We start from the raw sequence: 21,267 nt of genomic DNA, 5'->3' as shown, positions 1-21,267 counted from the left end.
TGTTATGAACTCAAGGAGTCCCTTGGACTTTTTCATGCAGGAGGAGAACAGGGCCTCATACCAAGGCTCAAAAAAAATGTGAATTGAAAGAATGAGTATTGAATGAAACCTTTGCCTGGTACAGTACCCCATCTTGTCAGTGTCTTCTCTTCAGCCCCAAAGTCCTTAAATCTGTGTTCTGTATCCATTACCTTCATCATTTCCTATCACTGCTCCCTTTACATACCCCTTTCTGTCTGACTTTTTTTTAGCTCTTTAATGAAGCTATCCTATTGAAGATTACCAGAGTAGGTGGCTTTCTTGGAGTTTGCCTTTCTGGACCTTGTCATTGTTGACCATTTTAATAACATGTTTAGTCCTTCGTCAAAGCTATTTTTATAATTTGCTTGCCACATAGTAAAATACAAGTCAGACAGTGCCCTGTTCTTATGAACATAAAATCTGCCCAACTCCTTTACCCTTTCAGATGGGCTGAGTTTCAGAGGCTACATCATGAATACAGACAACAAGAATAACAGCTCGTAAATACTTGGGTGTAGCTTGGCAATACAAAAGCAGGCAGAGAGGGATAGGTGGGAAACTTTGTACACTCCCCTGAGATTGTTCTTTATCCTGGTGAGCCCGTGAAGGGTTTTAAGTCATGGCAAACTAAACCTCAAGATTTGGCGCTTCTTAGTGAATCACTTCGTTTTTCTCAACCACTCATCCTATCTGTAAAGTTCAGTGATCTCAAAATCGCTACTGTTCCCTTGCTGAAGAATTTAGGTACCTAAGTTCCTACGCCTCTGCCTCAGTTGCAGTGTTCTTCTAAAATGGAAGTATTTTCTCTTCCCATCGCTCGCCATTATACTTCTCTCCTCTAGGTAGAGATTCCTTACTGTTGCTTGCATCTGGGGCGTCACTTGACACGCTCTGCTCTTCCTGTGATCCTTCATCCTCAGAATATTTCTGCTCTTCTGTTCTCCATATTTTACCCATCTTTCAAAGGCTAGGTCACGTCCCAGCTGCTCCATGATCTCTTCTCCAAATAATTGATCCCATGTGTACTTATCTTTAGTACTAGGCAATTAGCACTTAATTATTCCTGTTTCATGCATATTAGACTGTAAGCTTTGTGACAACAAAGAATGCCATCCTCACAGTGTGCGATCTGAGGCTAAGGCATTTAACAAATTTTGATGACCAGTTGTGAAATGTGTGTGTGAAACAGTCTTTGAATTTCATTAGCTTCTGACAAATTTCATGTTGCCGTCTGATTTCCAATCCAAATCAGATTCAGATCCAAACAATAGTCAAAGAAATTAAAGGATGTGTAAATAAGTGGAAAGACATCCCATGTTCTTGGCTCGGAAGACTTAATAGTCAAGATAGTAACACTCCCTATACTGAAAGACAGTTTCAGCCTGATCTGTATCAAAATCCCAGCTGGCATCTTTGTAGATGGTATACAGGTGAAAGCAGCAAGTTTTGTTGGATATAATGATCCGTCAAACAAGGGCAACACACCACTGACTGTTTTAGGAAAAAAAGGGATTCAACATAATTTTTCTCTTTTTCTTATGTGGTACAGAATAATAACAGTCCTTATTCTTTCTTGGGAAAAGGTGACCGAACAAGGGTTAGTGAAGTTTTAAAAGTTAAAGTATCATCTTCAGTGAGTTCTGTGTGTGTATATCTGGGCAAGAGTTTATGTAATGGTTATTTTAGAAGTCATCCCCAAATGGCAAAATTTCAAAGCCTTATGGAAATCCAAAAAACAAACAAAACGATCTTAATTTTCTGATTCCGTGTGTCTTGTTTCTGAAGAGGACTTTGATGAAGTAATCTCAACTTCTGCCTCTGTACTCGATACTCTTCTTTCTGGCTGGTTTTTTAACTTGTAGCTGTAGACTTACAAGGTGGTGACACCAAATAATTTAGAAATAATTTATGTCCCAGTGGGTGCTTCTGTTCTACAGTATAGTGTGTTCCCTGCTGATATGCTGGTCTCTTTCTTTTCACTGACTGTATGTGATTTCTTTTCTTTTCTTTTTTTATATCCTGGGCCAGGGATAAGATCCGAGCCACAGATGTAACCTAAGTTGCAGCTGTGGCAACGCCGGATCCTTCCTTAACTCACTGTGCTGGGCTCAGATCGAACCTGTGTCCCAGCACTCCCAAGATGCTGACAATCCCGCTGTGCCACAGTGGGAACTCCTGATTATGTGTGATTTCTGTTTATGTTAAGATAAATTGACATAACACTTCAGCTCAATAAAGTCTAGCTCGCAGTTTGTCTTTAGGCCAGGATAACAGTTAAATGGGAAAAAATGAAAGAGGTCATGGATCCTGCTTTGCCTCAGGCTTCAAGTATCACAGTATAAAAGTAATAGACATTACAGGTACTGTTTTGAAGACACTGGTTACAAAACAAAAAAATTCTAAATGTATATTTGTTAAGGTTGCTTTAAATGTCTTTTAAACTTTAGAGATTTTTGTTTCAGTTGCTTTCATTTGTTTCATTTCATTATTAAATTTTTTTAAAGAAATCACATTTATCACATTTCATACCTTACAATAATGTTAACTATATCATATAATGTAAATGATATGAATCATATATATGTAAAATATAAAAGTTAAAAAGTTTTTAGATTGAATTTTTGTAACGCAGATGTACAAAGCATTCAGAAAGTGGGGTTTGTGAAAAAAACCTTGCTTGTTAAAAGATCTGTAACAGAAGACAAGTTTCAAGTTTTTAAATACAAGCTGGGTGGAAAATATTTGAAAATCATGTATCTGCTTATGACCAGAATATATTAAGAGCTTTTAAGAATAGGATCGATTAAATAATTCCTTTTTATGATTCATACGGAATCAGAAAATTAAGATCATTTTGTTTGTTTTTCGGATTTCCATAAGGCTTTGAAATTTTTCAGCAAAGGTGCCTGGACAATCCATTGGGATCTGAAAGAATAGTCTTTTCAACAAGTGATGCTGAAACAAGTGGATATTCAACATTCAAAAGAATGGCATTGAACTCCTACCTCACACCCTTTATAATATTTAATTCAAAATGGATCAGAGACCTAAATGTAAGAGCTAAAAATATGAAACTCTTAGAAGAGAACATAGGTTAAATCATTGTGTCCTTGGATTAGGCAATAGTTTCTTAGATATGACCGCAAAAGCACAAGCAAATGAAGAAAATATATCAATTAAACTTCAGCAAAATTAAAAGCTTTTATGCTTTGAACACACAATGAAGAAAGTGAAAAGATAACACATGGAATGGGAGAAAATCTTTGTAAATCATGTATTTGATAAAGGATGTATATTTGTGAGAATATATTCAACTCTTGGAGTTCCTGTCGTGGCTCAGTGGTTAACAAATCTGACTAGGAACGGTGAGGTTGCAGGTTCGTCCCTGGCCTCGCTCAGTGGGTTAAGGATCCAGCGTTGCCATGAGCCGTGCTGTAGGTTGCAGACACGGCTTGGATCCCGCGTTGCTGTGGCTCTGGCATAGGCCACTGGCTACAGCTCCAATTGGACTCCTAACCTGAGAACCTCCATATGCTTCGGGTGCAGCCCTAGAAAAGACAAAACAACAACAACAACAACAAAAAAACTACAATGAGATACCACTCCACAGCCTTAGGATAGATAAAAATAAAACAGATCATAGCAAGTATTTTTGAGGATGTGGAGAGTTTGGGCCCCTCACACAATGGTGCAGCCACAGTTTAGCAGTTCCTCAAAAGGTTAAATATAGGCCCATCAATTCCACTCCTAGGTGTATATACCTGAGAAAATTGAAAACACAATTCCATCTGCTAACTTGTGCACCGATGTTCATGGAAGCATTATTCATAGTAGCCTGTTAAAACAACCCAAATAGTCATCAATTGGTATAAATGTGAAATACCCATTAATTGAATATTATTCAGCCATTAAAAGGAGTGAACTTTTGACACGTGACACAATGTGGATGAACCTTGAAAACATAATGAAAGAAAGCACTCATAAAAGGCCACATTGTGTGATTCCATCTAAATGAAATATCCAGAATAGGAAAATCCAGGATTACTGGATGTCAAATAGTCATGGGTGAGACAAAGGAAGAGTGACCGATAATGAGTATAGCTTTCTTTTTGGGTGATGAGAATGCTCTGAAATTAAATAGGGATCATGGTTGTACTACTCGGTTGAATATATGCAGCATCATAGAGTTGTATACTTGAAAAGGGTGAATTTCGTGGCATATGAATTATATCTCAGCAAAATATTAACTCAGTTTTTAAAACTGGCAAAAACTTTCAGCACTCACTTTACCAAATACAATATATGGATGACCAATAAGTACATGGATAACCACAACAAGCTCAACCATTTTAACCATTTGAGAAATCCAAGGAAAAGCCAGAATAGCGAAAATTAAAAAGAGTGATAACACCAAATTCTGGTGAGGGTGCAGAAGAACTGGAGCTGTTATACTTTGCTGGTGGGAATGTGAAATGGATCAGCTGCTTTGTCAAACTGTTTGGTGTTTTCTCATAACCTTAAACAGACAATTATTATGTCCATGCAAACATTCATTTGCTCTGATGAGCAACTCCATTCCTAGAATACTTATTAATATATGTTATATAAAAATTACATTCATATAAAAACCTGTTCACAAATGTTTATAGCAGCTTTATTCAGACTAACCAAAAGCTGAAACCAAACCAAATGTCCTCTTGCCAATAACTGGATAAAAAACAGAAGTACTTCCATACAATGGGATCATACTCAGAAATAAAGAGGAAAGAACTGATACATTCAAGAAAATGTAGTGGATGAATCTCAGGCATTTACTGGCAAGTGAAAGAAGCAAGACTCCATAAGCTACCTATTTTGTGATTTCATTCAAAGGGCATTCTGGAAAATGTAAAGCCATGGAGAGGAAAAAAAGGTAAATGCATAAGAGGAGTTTGGCTTATTGCTGAGAGAAGAGTAATTTCACTGCAGATCAGATGTTATTGCACTGAGTTTTTTTCCTGGTTGTTAATGAGTCATAATGACTATTATTTTCATTTTTGATGTTAATGCTGGCATAAAATAAAGAGAAATGTGTTGATTTCTGTTTTCACATTTTATGGTGGGGAGTGGTGCATTTTGGGGGGAAGGCAATGTTTTTGCGTGTTGACTGTGGTTAATCTTGTCCTATGTCCCCTATACTCTCTGATTACATATCCCTATGACTCATGTTTCTTCTGCCTTCTGAGCCTTCACAGGTTGCCATGGCTGGAATTTTCTCCCTACTTACTCTCAAGCTTGTTTAGGGAAACGTTCCATGCTTCCTTTAAACTAATTTAGATCATTCCATTTTATTTCCTCTTACTATCTTCCATTTCTTTATAGCACCATACTATGATTTGTTCTAATCATTTAACATCTATCCAATTTTGTATCCTCCAATCCTCCTCTTATTTATATATATATTTTTTTATTTTTGCCAACCCCGAGGGATATTAGATCCAAGTCGTCGTTGTGACCTACACCACAGCTTCGGCAACACTGGATCCTTAATCCACTCTGTTGGGCCGGGGATGGAACCCACGTCCTCATGGATGCTAGGTTCATTAACCACTGAGCCACGATGGGAACTCCAATAAGTGATTTTAACGAGTTCCAGCACTCCAGAGACACTGCAGATCCCATTCCGCCAGAGCAGGAATTCCCAGTCCTCTTTAAAGACTAAAGTCTTTGTTTATAAATCAAGGCACTTTTGGTCTTACCAGAGTCCTTTTGTTTTGTTTCTTTTTGCTCCCTATCCATACAGCCTTGATTCTTTTCAAATCAATTCTGCCTTTGATAACTTTCTTAAAAGATTAGTGGAGTCAGTGCAAATCCTATCAGAGAAGGAAGCTTGGTGATGCTTGTCTTTTTTTTTTTTTTTTTCTCTTCTCTTTGTAGGGAAACTCAATAGCCAAGACTCCTACAATAATTTTGCCAACAACAACCCTGGCAACCCTCGGCTCTCTCCTCTCCCCAGCCTGATGGTATTGATGCCTCTTGCACAAATCAAGCAGCCGATGACATTGGGGACCATCACCAAACGAACAGGGTAAGGCCTCAGGCTTGATTCTTTTTAAATAGCTTTTTTAGAGGGTTTAATATGTGAAAATAAAGCACACTTTTACTTTGGGTGGTTTCGATTATGTTCTTCATTTCCAGCCCACATGAAACTCAATGGCAGCAGATTAAGAGCAGAGTATAGAACAGACACAAACCCATTCATACACAACCACGTACACACACATTCCTGGAAAAAAACAAAGCAGTGACAAGTTGTGAAAACTAGTATTGGCTAATACAAACCAGATCCATCTACTTGGTCTTAGAGTTGCTGCCTTGTGGTTTTTTGTCTGAAAGGAGTACAGTTTCAGTTTCTTGCTTTTGTGGACATGATCTGAATTTATAATCACCCCCGACTTTTGACCGACACAAATACAAGGTGAGGACTAAGTAATACAACCATATTTCTAATACTAAAAAAAAAAAAAAAAAAATCTGGAGTGTCTATGGTGGCTCAGCAGTAACGAACCAGATTAGTATCCATGAGGCTGCAGGTTTGATCCCTGGCCTTGCTCAGTTGGTTAAGGAGCTGGCATTGCTGTGGCTGTGGTGGAGATTGGCAGCTGCAGCTCCAGTTTGACCCCTAGCCTAGGAACTTCCATATGCCACAGATGCGGCCCTAAAAAAAACTACAAACTATATTGAGGTACAAAATTTACATATAATAGTCTATTATTAGTGTCAGGATAATGTGATATAAAGCCCAGAGTCCTAGGCTTTGGACTTGACTCAGATTGGTCATTAACATCCTCAAAGGCTTTTGATGACTCACTTAGGATCTGTGTGCTCTGTAAAGTTTTTTTTTTTTTTTAATTTTTAGGGCCATAGCTGCTGGGTTATGCCACATCCACAGCAACATGGGATCTGAGCCATGTCTGCGACCTATGTGCAGCTCATGGCAACTCCAGATCCTTAACCCACTGAGTGGGGCCAGGAATCCAACCTGAGTCCTCATGGATACTAGTCGGGTTTTTTACTGCTGAGCCACGAAGGGAACTCCTTGTGCTGTTTTAGCTATTTAAAAATTTTTTTTAAATTCCTTTCTCTTAGGAATATTAAAATTATCACTTCTTTGGGTTCCTGAAATTAAATTACCATGTCTTAGATATCATTATATTTTCAATTATATGACAATTCTGAAGCTACATGTATGTCTGTAGCCAAATTACATATTTTCATCAATAAGCAATCCTGTGGTTTAACCTAATTTGAAATGGAACTACTCTCTTAAAATTCTGTATTCAGGAGAAAACTTCATCATGGTTTCAAAAACAGCCTTTGAGATTTTTCCACCTAAAGGAATAGATTCAGTTATTTGGCTGCTGTATCAGTGGGTTTTAATATTGTTGTGCTAGGTGGTAAAGTGTTTATAGAAGATACTTGTGTGAGAAGAAGTACTCACTCTCAGGGACCAGGCCTTTGAATTCCTGATTTTGCCAGAACAGCAAGATTGACTCTCTGCCTTGTGTAATGGTATTTATCTATAAAGGGATCCCACTGCTGAATGCAGAAGTTGAGTCTGTGGTATATTGAGTCTGTGGTATATTGAGGGGAAAAAGGGGGGAAGACACACAGCAGACCCAGCTCCCAGCTCCATGAGACATTTTATGACACAGATCACTTAGCTGTATTTTAAAAAATTGATTCCACTTTTTAAATAGAATCGTTACTTCCCTTTCCTCTTTTAGTTTCTCTATTTTTTTAATTAAAAAACCATGTTGGAGTACAGTTCATTTACAATGTTGTGTTAGTTTCAGGTGTATAGCAACGTGAATCAGTTGTATATTCTTTTCCCATATAGGTTATTACAGAACATTGAGTAGAGTTCCCTATGCTATACAGTAGGTCCTTGTTAGGTATCTGTTTTATATACAGTGGTGTATATGTTAATACCACCCTCCTAATTTATCCCTTCCCCTAGTCTGATTTTGAGATCTAGGAGTCTATTTTTATTTATTTATTTATTTATTTATTTTTTAATTTTTTTGTCTTTTTGCTATTTCTTTGGGCCGCTCCCACGGCATATGGAGGTTTCCGGGCTAGGGGTCGAATCGGAGCTGTAGCCACCGGCCTAGGCCAGAGCCACAGCAACTCGGGATCCGAGCCGCGTCTGCAACCTACACCACAGCTCACGGCAACGCCAGATCGTTAACCCACTGAGCAAGGGCAGGGACCGAACCCGCAACCTCATGGTTCCTAGTCGGATTCGTTAACCGCTGCGCCACGACGGGAACGCCTCTATTTTTATTTTGTAAATGAGTTCATTTGTATCATTTTTAGATTAGATTTGACATCTAAGTGATGTCATATGATGTTTCTCTTTCTTTATCTGATTTACTTCACTAAGTGTGATAATCTCTAGGTCCATCCATGTTGCTGCAAATGGCATTATTTCATTCTTTTTATGGCTGAGTCCTGGTTTCTCTGTTGTAAAATGAGATAAATAGGAGAGGCTATGAATAGTAAAGAGGCTATGGACTTATATTTACAGGTAGCTCTTTTTTTTTTTTTTTTTTTTTTTTTTTTACTTTTTAGGGTTGCACCCACAGCATATGGAGGTTCGTAGGCTAGGGGTCTAATCAGAGCTACAGGTGCTGGCCTACGCCAGAGCCACAGCAATGCCAGAACCAAGCCGCATCTGCGACCTACGCCAGATGCCAGATCCTTAACCCACTGAGAGAGGCTAGGGAGCGATCCTGCAACCTCATGGTTTCTGGTCTGCTTTGTTTCTGCAGTGGCACTATGGGACCTCCACAGGTAGCTCATTTTTATTCTGTGTATAATGATACGTTTCTGGGCTTTAGCATCAAATAAAAAGGGGACTAAATCTTGAATCGTAATTTTAAAGTTATTTTTACCAGAGTTCCCATTGTGGCTCAGTGGGTTATGAATCCAACAAGTATCCATGAGGGCTCAGGTTTGCTCCTGGCCCCGCTCAGTGGGTTAAGAATCTGGCTGTACCTTGAGCTGTGGTGTCGGCCGGCAGCTGCAGCTTGGGTTTGACCCTTAGCCCAGACACTTCCATATGCCACATGTGTGGCTGTAAAAAGGAAAAAAAAAAAAAAAAGTTATTTTTTCCACGCAAAAAGTCGGTCGGTATCTAATTGTACCTCCTTGATCCAACCCAGCATTGTCTAATTGTATAGTTTTTATGAGTCATTTTGTCGGTCTTTCTTGAGTCTAAGTGCAACCATACTCAAAATTATTCCTCTTGATTTTATCTCTAAGATAGTGATAAAAGTTCTAAGCCTGGAATCGTATGATGTTAGAATAGAATTCAAAATGTTTATGGGGAGGGTTGGAAAGTGAGTTTACTTTTGTATATGGTTGAAGTTTTTTTTCTTTCTTTTTTTCTTTTGCTTTTTAGGGCCACACCTGCAGCATATGGAGGTTCCCAGGCTAGGGGTTTAATCAGAGCTATAGCTGCCGGCCTACACCACAGCCACAGCAACGCCAGATCCGAGCCGAGTCTGCAACGCACACCACAGCACACAGCAACAGCGGATCATTAACCTACTGAGCGAGGCCAGGGATCAAACCCGAAACTTCATGGTTCCTAGTCGGATTCATTTCCGCTGCACCATGCCAGGAACTCCCCATGTATATTTGAAGTTTTCCATAATAAAAAGATAAATTCTCTCACACACTCACTCTCCCTTGCTACTCTTACTGTGTCCTTCGATGGGTGGAAACTCTTTATCGTCTGGTGTCTCCCTATTGCTACCATATTTTATGAATTTAGATAAATTCTGAGCTTTCTTTTCTTTTTATCTTTTTAAAAACTTAGTCACAATTCCTAGATTTTTAGAGCATGTGTATTATACTTCCTTATATTCTAGACAGTTTAATAAATATTTATTAATGAATTAAGTGATACAAATTTGAATTATGCACTTTGCAATTAATATTAATTCAAGATTCTCAAATCATATTGTTTACTGGACTTTTTAATCTCAGTTCTCAAACCATTTTATTTTTGTCAAATTTCTGAATTCTTTTTACTATGTCCTGTATTGAAATGTTTAGAGAGAATAATTAATATTTGAGCCACAATGTGTAACGTGGCTTTTATTTGCAAGATTTTTTTTTTTTTTTTTTTTTGCTGTACCTGTGGCATGTGGAAGTTCCTGGGCTAGGAATCAAACCTGAGCCCCAAGAGTGAGAAGACCCTATCCTTAACCTGCTGCACCACAAGGGAACTCCTATTTGTAAACATTTTGATAGAGATTCAGACTTAACAACAAAAAAGTTACAAGACCAGTAAAAGGAATTCTTATAAACCCAGACTTCCTAAATGTTAACAGTTTAACGTATTTGCCTTATTATTTATCTTTCTCACTATGTGCATGCCTGCACATGCAAACACACCTATACACACATCCCACCAGAACCTCATCGTATTTTTTTTTTATTCCATACAGTTGTTTGTAATGAATTCTCTACTTGTGGCAGAGCTTTGGTGCTCCATCAGTTACCCCCCGCTTCTTTTTTTCCGCTTCCCTCCTACTATTCTTTTTTTCCTTTCCTATTAATACGATTACAGTGACCTACAAACACTTTTGATGATAGTATTCATAACTTGATGGTGGCTATTGCTAGACTATAAGACATCATATTCTTAAGCCATTCTCTGAAGGGTTGTTGATTATATTGAGAAATTGCTATTGTGATTTTACTTATAATTCTTTTTTTTTTTTGCTTTTTGTCTTTTCTAGGACCCGACCCCACCCACGGCATATGGAGATTCCCAGGCTAGGGGTCCAACTGGAGCTGTAGCCGCCAGCCTATGCCAGAGCCACAGCAATGCAGGATCTGAGCCGTGTCTGCGACCTACACCACAGCTCACGGCAATGCCGGATCCTTAACCCACTGAGCAAGGCCAGGGATCGAACCGGCAACCTCATGGTTCCCGGTCGGATTCGTTAATCACTGTGCCACAACAGGAACTCCTGCTTATAATTCCTATAGTATGACAATAAGTCATACAAACATTTGGTCTTAGGATTTTCAGAATATAGTGTGTGGTTTTATTATCTGAAAATGTAGCATTTTCATTGAATTTTGTTTTTTGTATTTTGAATTTTGTATTTTGTTTTACCAAAAGCAATATTTATATTGGGAGAACACGCTATATTTCCTGAATTTCCATTTTTGACGTATGCTGAGATTTGAAGCACATCCCAGATATTTTATATCATTTGATTTCTCCCATTAGATATTGAAGTTGTACTTATTTTGTTTTTATTTAAAAAACTTTTTACGCTGACCAGTTCTCAAATTTCACTTAGCTCTTTTGCATTATTTCCATCAAATTGTATATTTACTGAGAATTTTCATTGCCACATCAAGGTCACCAGAGTGATGAGTAAACAGGCTTTTAATTTTCCAGGTCACTGTGGAAATCCTAATTTACTCTAACCTTGCTTCAGTGAAATACCTTTCCTCACATTTTAAAAATAAAATTAACAAGCATATTTGACATGGATGATGTAGAAATAGAACACAGAGCTGACTCATTTACTGACATATATGTTCCCATATACCGGATACTATATCTAGTAAAATTTTATGCTGACTTAGGCTAGAAACTTTATGTTTGTTCCATGTCCTAGATATTTGCCGTAACATATCATGGCATAAAGTCAGCATTAAAAATTATATTTCTAGCATAGAGATTTCCAAAGATTGCCTAGGATCCTATATTTAAATAACCAAATTTAGGTGGAAGCTTCAACTCAATCCTTCAGGGGATAGCTGTGTGCTTAGCATGTTTCACATCTGCCCTCTTATTTTTGGAAATATGCATCCCTGAAAGCCTGGGCAGTGTCAGGGACCATCTGTCTTCCTCGAAGACATTCACAGGGCCAGTAGAACTACAAATGGCAAAAGACAGATGTATTTACACCTTCATGTTCTGTACCTCGAAGCAGCACTGGGAGGAAATACAGCCTATTTTGGCAACAGCTGTTGCTTAACTCTACTGTGGTAGACGCTGATGGAGGCCAAAGAAGTGCTAGCAGTCATTTAGTTTTAACACTCATTCAAACCAAACCCATGTTCATCCCACTCAAGACTGCAGGATTGGAAGGACCTCCACCTGGTTTTATCAAATAAGCGAAGTTCTCATCTGTTAAAAGTGAGACTGGGTGCTAAGGGAGTGCTCCTTGTTTTGGAGTGTGAAGGTTTTGTCGGAGGGATTTCCCAAGCAACATTACGAAGATGTTTGTTTGAATCGGTGGATTGAATAAGCTGTGTTGTCTCTCTTTTTTTTAATGCTTTTTTTTTTTTTTTTAAATCTTTTTGCCATTTCTTGGGCCGCTCCCGTGGCATATGGAGTTTCCAGGCTAGGGGTGGAATCAGAGCTGCAGCTGCCAAGCCTATGCCAGAGCCACAGCAACTCGGGATCTGAGCTGCGTCTGCGACCTACACCACAGCTCACAGCAATGCCGTTCCTTAACCCACTGAGCAAAGCCAGGGATCGAACCCGCAACCTCATGTTTCCTAGTTGGATTCATTAACCACTGAGCCATGACGGGAACTCCATTTAATGCTTCTTATGTAAACATTTACTAGATAAATTTTCATCAGTATGCTTAATTTTTTGTGCATTAAATCTAAAATTATTGATATATACACATCATTTTGTGGGCACCAGCAGGGAACAGGACATTTCAAAAAGCGGTCAGAGAATTTCATGGGAATAAAAAATACAGAAATTGAAGAGTTCCCATTGTGGCTCAGCAGTGACAAACCTGACTAGTATTTATGAGGATGCGGGTTCGATTCGTGGCCTTGCTCAGTGGGTTAAGTATCCAGTGTTGCCATGAGCTGTGGTGTAGGTTGCAGACGAGGCTTGGATCCTGTGTCGCTGTGGCTGTAGCTGTCTCATAGGCCAGCAGCTGCAGCTCCGATTCAACTCCCAGCCTGGGAACTTCCACATGTTGCATGTGTGGCCCTAAAAAACAAACAAACAAAAACCAACCAACCAAACAAACAAACAAAAAACAAAAAAAGAGAAGAAAGAATTGAGAATGAAGTTATTTCCTTTTTCCTTGTTCTTAAAGACCCGACCATTTTTAATGAAGTAACCATGATGCGATTTGTTGTCTTTCACAGGTTGCCTTTCTCTTAAATGGAGCAGCTTCCTGCTCCTCTGCCCCTCTTCCATGTTTATGTTTATTCATTTCTTTGTGAACAACTGGAGTTCGGTATTAGGAACCTTGGGCCTGGCCCTCTAGAAGTAGGTCAGGTAATGTAGTGAACGAATATGATAGAATCTGTAGCTCCAGCTCCTCATACTGGTTCTGCCCTTGCCAGTGTGTCCTGGGTAAATTTCTTCATCTGGAAAATAAAATTTTGTACTTATGGATTAAATTATATGAAATCTTTCAGGCTTACAGTGTCTGGGTTCCCACCAGGTGTCCGAGCCCATCACCTAATTTCCAAGCCTCAATCATTGCTGAGCCCTAAGCCAGTGCTTGGCAAGAGCTCCATTTAGAAAATGTAGATAATTGTTCTTATTTAGAAAGAGAACCATTTAATAGCATTTATTTGATTATCTCATGTTAAAATTTATAGACCAAGTCTGCCATCACAGCTTGCTAAGTGAGTGAGTGACACTGGCATGTAGTCTTTGAAGAAGGTCTATTCCTCCCTCTGATTCAATTAGATCTGCCTTGGTTTATTTAGACACATTGGCCTGAGCCCCAAACCTTACAAGGTGAAGTTGTTAAGAACTAAATGGAAAAGATTTGGAGAAAGACTCACCAGTTACAGCAGCAGATACTAATTCTCCATCTCTCAGCCTCACCTTTTTCTTCCTTCCTTCCTTTTTTCTTTCTTTCTTTCCTTCTTTCTTTCTCTCTCCCTTTCTTTTTCTTTTTTTCTTTCCTCCTTCCTTCCTTCCTTCCTTCCTTTCTTTCTTTCTTTTTCTCTTTCTTTCTTTCTTTCTTTCTTTCTTTCTTCTTTTCTTTCTTTCCTTCCTTCTTCCTTCGTCCTTCTTCCTTCCTTCTCCTTCCTTCCTTCCTTCCTATCATCCCTCTCTCTCTTTCTTTCCTTCCTTCTCTCTTTCTTTCTTCCTTCTTCTCTCTCTCTCTCTCTCTTTCTTTCTTTCTTGTCTTTCTAGGGCTGCACCCATGGCATATGGAGGTTCCCAGGTTAGGGGTCCAATCAGAGCTATAGTCGCCCTCCTACCCCAGAGCCACAGCAACTCAGAATCGGAGCCGTGTCGTGACCTATACCACAGCTCACGGCAACGCCGCATCCTTAACCCACTGAGTGAACCTGTGTCCTTATGGATGCTAGTCGGGTTCGTTAACTGCTGAGCCATGATGGGACCTCCCCTTTTTTTATTACTCAATAATTTTGTTACATTTATAGTTGTATAATTATCATCATGGGATGGAAATGCTATAAAATTGGGTCGTGATGATCTCAGCCCCATCTTTCTATGTGTTCTTTCTTATTTTTCTTTTTTTAGCTGCTTCTGTGGCATGCAGAAATTCCCAGAACAGGGATCAAACCCTGTGACAATGCCAGGGAACTCCTCTGTGTATTATTTCTTGATACCTAAGGTATAAACATTTGGTTCCAGATATAAAATAATGGACAGTGTATGTAATTAGGATGAATATGTCTGTCTGTGCCATATAGATTCATACATTTCTAATTTTTGTACTAAATCCATACAGTACTTAAACCACACCATGGTTTACTCCCTTTTTCTGTAAATCTGCCCTCAAATCTCCTATATGCTGTGCTACAAGTCGGCAAGCATTACTTTCTATGGAAATTTGACAATCTATGTATGCTATTCTAGCCTCTCTTCCACCACATCTGGCAGAATTTTTTTTTCTGATTTACTTTATTTTTTATTTTAAATTTTATTGAAGGAGGGAGCTCAGTGGAAACAAATCTGTCTAGTCTCCATGAGGACGAAGGTTCGATCCCTGGCCTCGCTCAGTGTGTTAAGGACCCGGCATTGCCATGAGCTGTGGTGTAGGTTGTAGATGTGGTTCATCTGCTGTGGCTGTGGCTGTGATGTAGGCTGGCAGCTACAGCTCCGATTCAGCCCCTAGCCTGGGAACCTCCATATACCGAGAGTGCAGCACCAAAAAGACAAAAAAAAAAAAATTATTGGGGTGTAGTTGACTTACAATGTTGTATTAGCTTCAGTTGTACAGCCAAGTGAATCTGCTGTAATACACATATATTCATTCTTTTTTCCGTATAGCTTATTAGAGAATATTGAGTAGATTTCCCTGTACTATGTAGTAGGTCCTGGTTAGTTTCTGTTTTATATACAGCAGTGTTTATACGTTAATCCCATCTCCTTAATTTATCCCTCCCCCTACAGTTTCCCCTTTGGTAACCATAAGTTTAAGTTGAAATCTGCGAGTTTTGTTACCCTGAGCTGTGGTGTAGGTTGCTGATGCAGCTCAGATCCAGAGTTGCTGAGGCTGTGGTGTAGGCCAGCAGCTGTAGCTCAGATTTGACCCCTGGCCGGGGAACTTGCCATATGCCGCTAGTGTGGCCCTAAAAAGCCAAAAAAAAAAAAAGGAAAGAAAGAAAAATTTGAGAGCCAAAAGTACCATAGGCCTCTTTAGTAGTGAGGGGCTAAAATTAAATTAATGAGCAATTTAAAGTAACGCTTGAAAATGACGTGAGGATTGAATGGCTCATATGCACATGGGAAATGTGAGTCCTTCTCAGCTGCTGCTTAACTGGGGCATAGGGAGTAAAGCAGAATCACTCGAGTTCCTGAAATAAATTGTTAGAGAATCTGGCTCTACTTTACAATTTTACACGTAATGTTGAATAGCCCTTTCTCTGTTCAGTACATTTACTATATATATGGGCTCATTCTGATGTCCGTTAAGTGATAAGTGCCTGAATTCTCATAGGCTTAAAAAGGACATCATCCTGAATGATGCGGGTAGGTTTTATATAGCAGGATTGTTAAACCTGCTGAAGCTTAGTAGTATGTGGAAACCGCACAAGCGGAATATGACCGATACCTGAATATGATCGTTGTTGCATCTGGGAATACCGACAGTTTTAATTCAGCACATACCCTGACTCACATCCTCTCATTCTCCTTTGAACCACAGCATGTAAACTACAGCTGGGGGATTTTAGAGGGGAGGGAAAAGTCATCGGTGAAGACAGCTGGATCATGGACTCGTCCTTTGTGACTTTGTTATATTTTCATTCTTTTGCTACTGAGGAAAGATGAAGGGGGCACATTTCAAAAGAACAGCTGACACTACCCATACAAAGTCAGCGATTACATCAGTCACTCTAATTCTTCAGAGTTTGTGGCTCTCTTACATGCATGTGGCAGAGGTCCAGTTTATATAGGAGTGGTGACCAAGTGGGTGAGTCCAGATTGGGGCTGTGCCACATGTACATACAAAAGCAGGTCCTCACCCTGTTTCTCCAACCTTCTGTTTTCTGCTTGAGCTGTGGTAGCTGGTAGATCCTTATTTGACGGAAGAAGGATAACTCTTATCTCATACAACTGAGTTATGTTGTCAACAGTGAGAACTATGTTGTCTTTAAATTTGACAGTGGGGAGTTTTTGTTGTGGCTCGGCAGTAATGAACCCGGCTAGTATCTATGAGTCGTGGGTTCAATCCATATGCTCGCTCAGTGGGTTAAGGATCCAGTGTTGTTGTGGCTGTGGTGTAGGCCAGCAGCTGTAGCTCCGATTCAGCTTCAACCCCTAGCCTGGGAACTTCCATATGCTGCAGGTGTGGCCCTAAAAAGTGAAAAACAAAACAATACAAAAAACTTGACAGTGATGCTATGTAGTGCAGGCCTGTTTACTGCAGTGTCTGGGTGGCTGGTGCATTTTCGGATTGTGGGGCTATAGAAATCTTATTGGTAGCATGCTGCTACTGCTGGAAAAGAAAATCTAGGATATTTTACAAAGAACTTATGCTTAATTTATTTGGCTAATATATTCCTTTTTATATATAAGGAAATATAAACTTAGAAAAAGGTATTTACTGGCTTTCTGGGTGGGAACATCAGCTGGTCTTTTAAAATGTAGAAAAGTTTTGTTTTGTTTTTGTTTGCTTGCCTTTGGGGGTCAATCAGCAGCCCTTTAAGTCATAAAGGACTAACATAAAACAAACGTAAATCTTTTAAATTCTTTACAACGAATCCGCTGTTTTCTGATATTTGGAATGATTTGGGATACAGTCCAGTTTCCATACAAAAGATACTAGAAAGCAGAGTTCCCTTTGTGGCTCAGCAGTTAATGAACCCGACTAGGATCCATGAGGATGCGGGTTTGATCCCTGGCCTCATTCAGTGGGCTAAGGATCCTGCATTGCCTTGAGCTGTGGTTGAGGTTGCAGACGGGGCGGCATGGAACCTACGTTGCTGTGGCTGTGGCTGTGGCTGTGGCGTAGGCCGGCAGCTGTAGCTCTGATTTGACTCCTAGCTTGGAACCCTCCATATGCCGCAGGTGTATATATATATATATATATATATATATATATATATATATATATATATTCTAGAAAGCAACTCATACCCAGACATTTCAGATCACAAGTGCTTCTGTCAGAATCATGTAACTCTTTGATTAATTCTGGTGTCTGCCTAAGGAAGAAAATGGAAGGAAGTTGGGTAATATGTGCCAACAAAAACCTCTCTCTTTTGGCAGTATTTGTGGGCGTACTGAAATGTATCGGACCTTCCATTTTCTGATCATTTCTTCATGGCATCACTATGCTGTTGAGAGATTAGAGTCTTCACGTGGTCACAGTTATTTAAGTCAGTGTTTGTTAAAGTGCAGGGTGAGTTCCAGTAGCAGTTTGTTTCTGATGTAATTGTGAATCATACAATCAAGAGAAGGAGATTGTGACTTTTTTCATTAATGGAATAGAATACAATAAAATTTTGCTACTGGTTCTGCACACAGACAGCCTTGGCTTTATCTAGGAGCTTGTTAGAAATATAGAATCTAAGGCTCCACTTGGACCTATCCTGCCATAATATGCATTAATAGTCACTGTAAGGAAATCCCGACATAAATTTTATAAAACATTGAAATAGGAAATAGTAAAGTCGATCACACACCCAAAACGCATTCATTAAGTTGTTTCAATTTGTGTGTGTTCGTGTATGTACCAGTCTACGCCTTACTATAGTCAGTCATCCCTCAGTGTCTGAGGCGCATTAGTTCCAGGAACTGCACCCCACCGCCCCCACCCTCAGTACCAGAATCTGTGGCTTCTCAAGTCCCTTTGTAAAATGTCCCAGTATTTACATATAACCTATGAGTATCTGCTTGTGTACTTTTAAACCGTTTCTGAAGTGTAAATGGTTGCTGGTGCACAGCAAGTTTTATCTTTTGGAACTTTCTGGAATTTATTTCCCTGAATATTTTCGATCTCTGGTTGGTTGTGGATGTGGAGCCTACCGATAGGGGCAGCTAACTGTATTTCTGTGGGTCATAGTAAAAAAAAAAAAATAAAAGTGAAATACATTGTTTTAGACATCATATCTCAGGTTATGGTCTTGTCATTACCTGTGGGAGGGATTTCCTTGCTTTGTATTGACACCATCTGTAAAGTCTCTTTTCTTCCATCTCTATCTTCCAACTCATTCTTTTAATTAGTATCTTGCTTTTCTGTTCCTTTCTTTGTAGCTTCTATGCTTCAGTCCTCAGAATTGTACTCAGCGTTGTTAACATATTTTCCTCAAGTTTCAGTTCGTGGACAAATATACTCAATTCACGTGGAGATTGGTGCTATTTAGCAGGACCTTCCTCCCTCCCTCCATCCTCTTTCTTTCTTTCTTTCTCTCTCTCTCTCTCTCTCTTTCCTTCCTTCCTTCCTTCCTTCCTTCTTTCCTCTCTCTCTCTCCCTCCTTTCTTTTTTTCCTTCCTTTTTCTTTCTTTCTTTCTGTCTCTCTGTCTGTCTTTCTGTCTTTCTGACTTTCTTTTTCTTTGGCCTCACCTTTGGCATGCGTAAATTCCCAGGCCAGTGGTCAGGATTTTTCTTTTTTAATGTTCCTAGCACGAATGTTGAAGAAAAAAAATACCCAAGTTATACACTACTCTTTCCTTCTCAATTTGTTATGTCTTCCTTCCAAATGTTAGATGTAACAGCAATGTTTTGTTCTGGATACAATTAGATCACTTAATCTTTCTGTGCAAATATGCATAGCATGTCTTAAATAATGTGAACAGAGTATTAGGAATAAATATGTGTGCCGTTGAAGTCTGCCTTTGAAAGAAGTTGTGGCTTTAGTTTCATGTATTTCAATCTAGCCCAGTATAGCTCATGTCGAGGAAGCTAACTCTCTCACTAGTATGAGAAATGCTGGTTTCTTGCAGTGCGACCCTAAAATGGAAATGTCATACTGTATAGACTTGTATCTAGTGTTTCTTTGAGCAGCAATATGCAATTACTTACTATAATTAAGCAGCTTAGAAAATATATGCTTTCTTTCTATGGCTCTGAGACTACACCTGGTGAACAGCAAACACTGCTTATCAAAATTTTTATTGAGTCCTCTTTCCCTAGTTTTAAACATTTCGTGTCACACAACCACACATCTGTTGCAACTGGTCCCACTCTTTTCTCCATCTGATTATTCCATTTAACTTGTACTTTATTTTAAAGGGCCTCCAAAGTGAATTTTATTTTTCCTTAGGAACCCTACAGGGGTGCTCTAGAAAAGGGGGGGAAAGAGAGCATTTTGAAATCTCTAATCCTATGAAAATTAAGGGACTTGTTACTATGCATCATTCTGTTTCTTGGTTTTATCAGACTTGTTAGTATCTATGGCAGAATTGCAAATGATTACTGATTTTTTTCAGTTATTTTATCCATCCTCTATAACAGTATGATGTACATGATTTGTTAATGTGAAATGAATTTTCCTCTAATTTTCTGTGCATTTTCCCCCCTTTTCCATGAAGGCCTTATCTGTTTGGAGCGGGGTGTTTTTCCATAAAAGCTCCATGGTGAGTCCCAGTTGAGTCCCGCATGCCTAATTCATTTGCTGTACTTTCAGAAAGTAACTCTGTTTTGTACCTTGTTTTCAGTTGCATGGCCTGATCACAGATAGATGCACCGAATTACTGAATAATTTGTAGGTCAGATATGAATGTTGGTTTTTCAGCTTGAGAAGAGAAGCTTTCTTGGTTTCACTTTATTTCTTCATATAAAAAATCATAGATTAAGATTAAAAAAAGAAATTAGAACAATTCTCTCATAATGCTAGTATATAAGACAAGGCTAAGCCGCAAGTTTAAACCTTTGAGTATTATTGTGATAGAAACTCCCTACCTGACACACTGAGCATGTGAAGACATGATTTATTTTGAAATATAAGTATGTTTAAGGTATACTAAAAATACCCTATAAATTTTTATTGCATTTTATTTGGTACCAAAAGAACAAGAGTCAGTTCTGTTTCGAATAGTTTAGGTATTTAAGGAGCTACATAAAGAAATTTGTGTTTCACGTAAAAACTCCTGAATCATTAATTATTTTGAGTTATTAACACCTACTTCCCATAACCTATTTAGTACTATTATATGAGTCCATCAAATCCAACTTTGTCCATCTTAGTGGTGGTGATCATAGAAAAGAAACAGAGTAGAGTTAATGCTTTTATGTACAGACAAGACATAGAGTCTATTTAGAAACTAACATAATATGTTTAACATCATAATTAAGAGTCAGGGCTCCAGAATCAGACTGCCTAGGTCTAAAACTCACACACTTAACTGCTTATATGATCTTGGGCAGTTTTCTAAAACCTTTCTCTTTCTTGGTTTCCTTAATTCTATTAAATTAAGAAGTTACTAGTAGCACCTGCCTCCTAGGTTCATTATGAGGATTCGTTGAACTGACAATATACATTGCTTACAACAGTGCCTGGCACATACTAAAAGCTCAGTAAATGTTAGCAGCTACTGCTATGGTTTCTTTTCTGGTTTAAGGGAAAAATACTATTTTTTTTTTTTTTTGTTGTTGTTGTTGTTGCTATTTCTTGGGCCGCTCCCGCGGCGTATGGAGGTTCCCAGGCTAGGGGTCGAATCAGAGCTGTAGCCACGGCCTACGCCAGAGCCACAGCAACGTGGGATCCGAGCCGCGTCTGCAACCTACACCACAGCTCACGGCAACGCCGGATCGTTAACCC

General features: G+C 39.0%; 1 protein-coding gene across 11 annotated transcripts in view; it reads left to right on the top strand.

The window, feature by feature from the left end:
• BCAS3 (BCAS3 microtubule associated cell migration factor) overlaps positions 1 to 21,267 on the top strand; it is a 580,473-nt gene that overhangs the window by 227,557 nt on the left and 331,649 nt on the right. For 6 of the 11 annotated variants that reach the window (XM_047759067.1, XM_047759072.1, XM_047759064.1 and 3 more), the window contains 2 exons: positions 5,938 to 6,088; positions 20,039 to 20,083. In XM_047759067.1, the coding sequence (XP_047615023.1) occupies positions 5,938 to 6,088; positions 20,039 to 20,083 (196 nt within the window). The remainder of the gene's footprint in view (positions 1 to 5,937; positions 6,089 to 20,038; positions 20,084 to 21,267) is intronic. The other 5 variants (XM_047759073.1, XM_047759070.1, XM_047759071.1 and 2 more) reach the window with 1 other exon arrangement.

The sequence above is a fragment of the Phacochoerus africanus genome, chromosome 14, assembly GCF_016906955.1.
Source record: "Phacochoerus africanus isolate WHEZ1 chromosome 14, ROS_Pafr_v1, whole genome shotgun sequence".
NCBI classification, from domain to species: Eukaryota; Metazoa; Chordata; class Mammalia; order Artiodactyla; family Suidae; genus Phacochoerus; species Phacochoerus africanus.
This window is presented reverse-complemented; position numbering and strand designations above follow the sequence as displayed.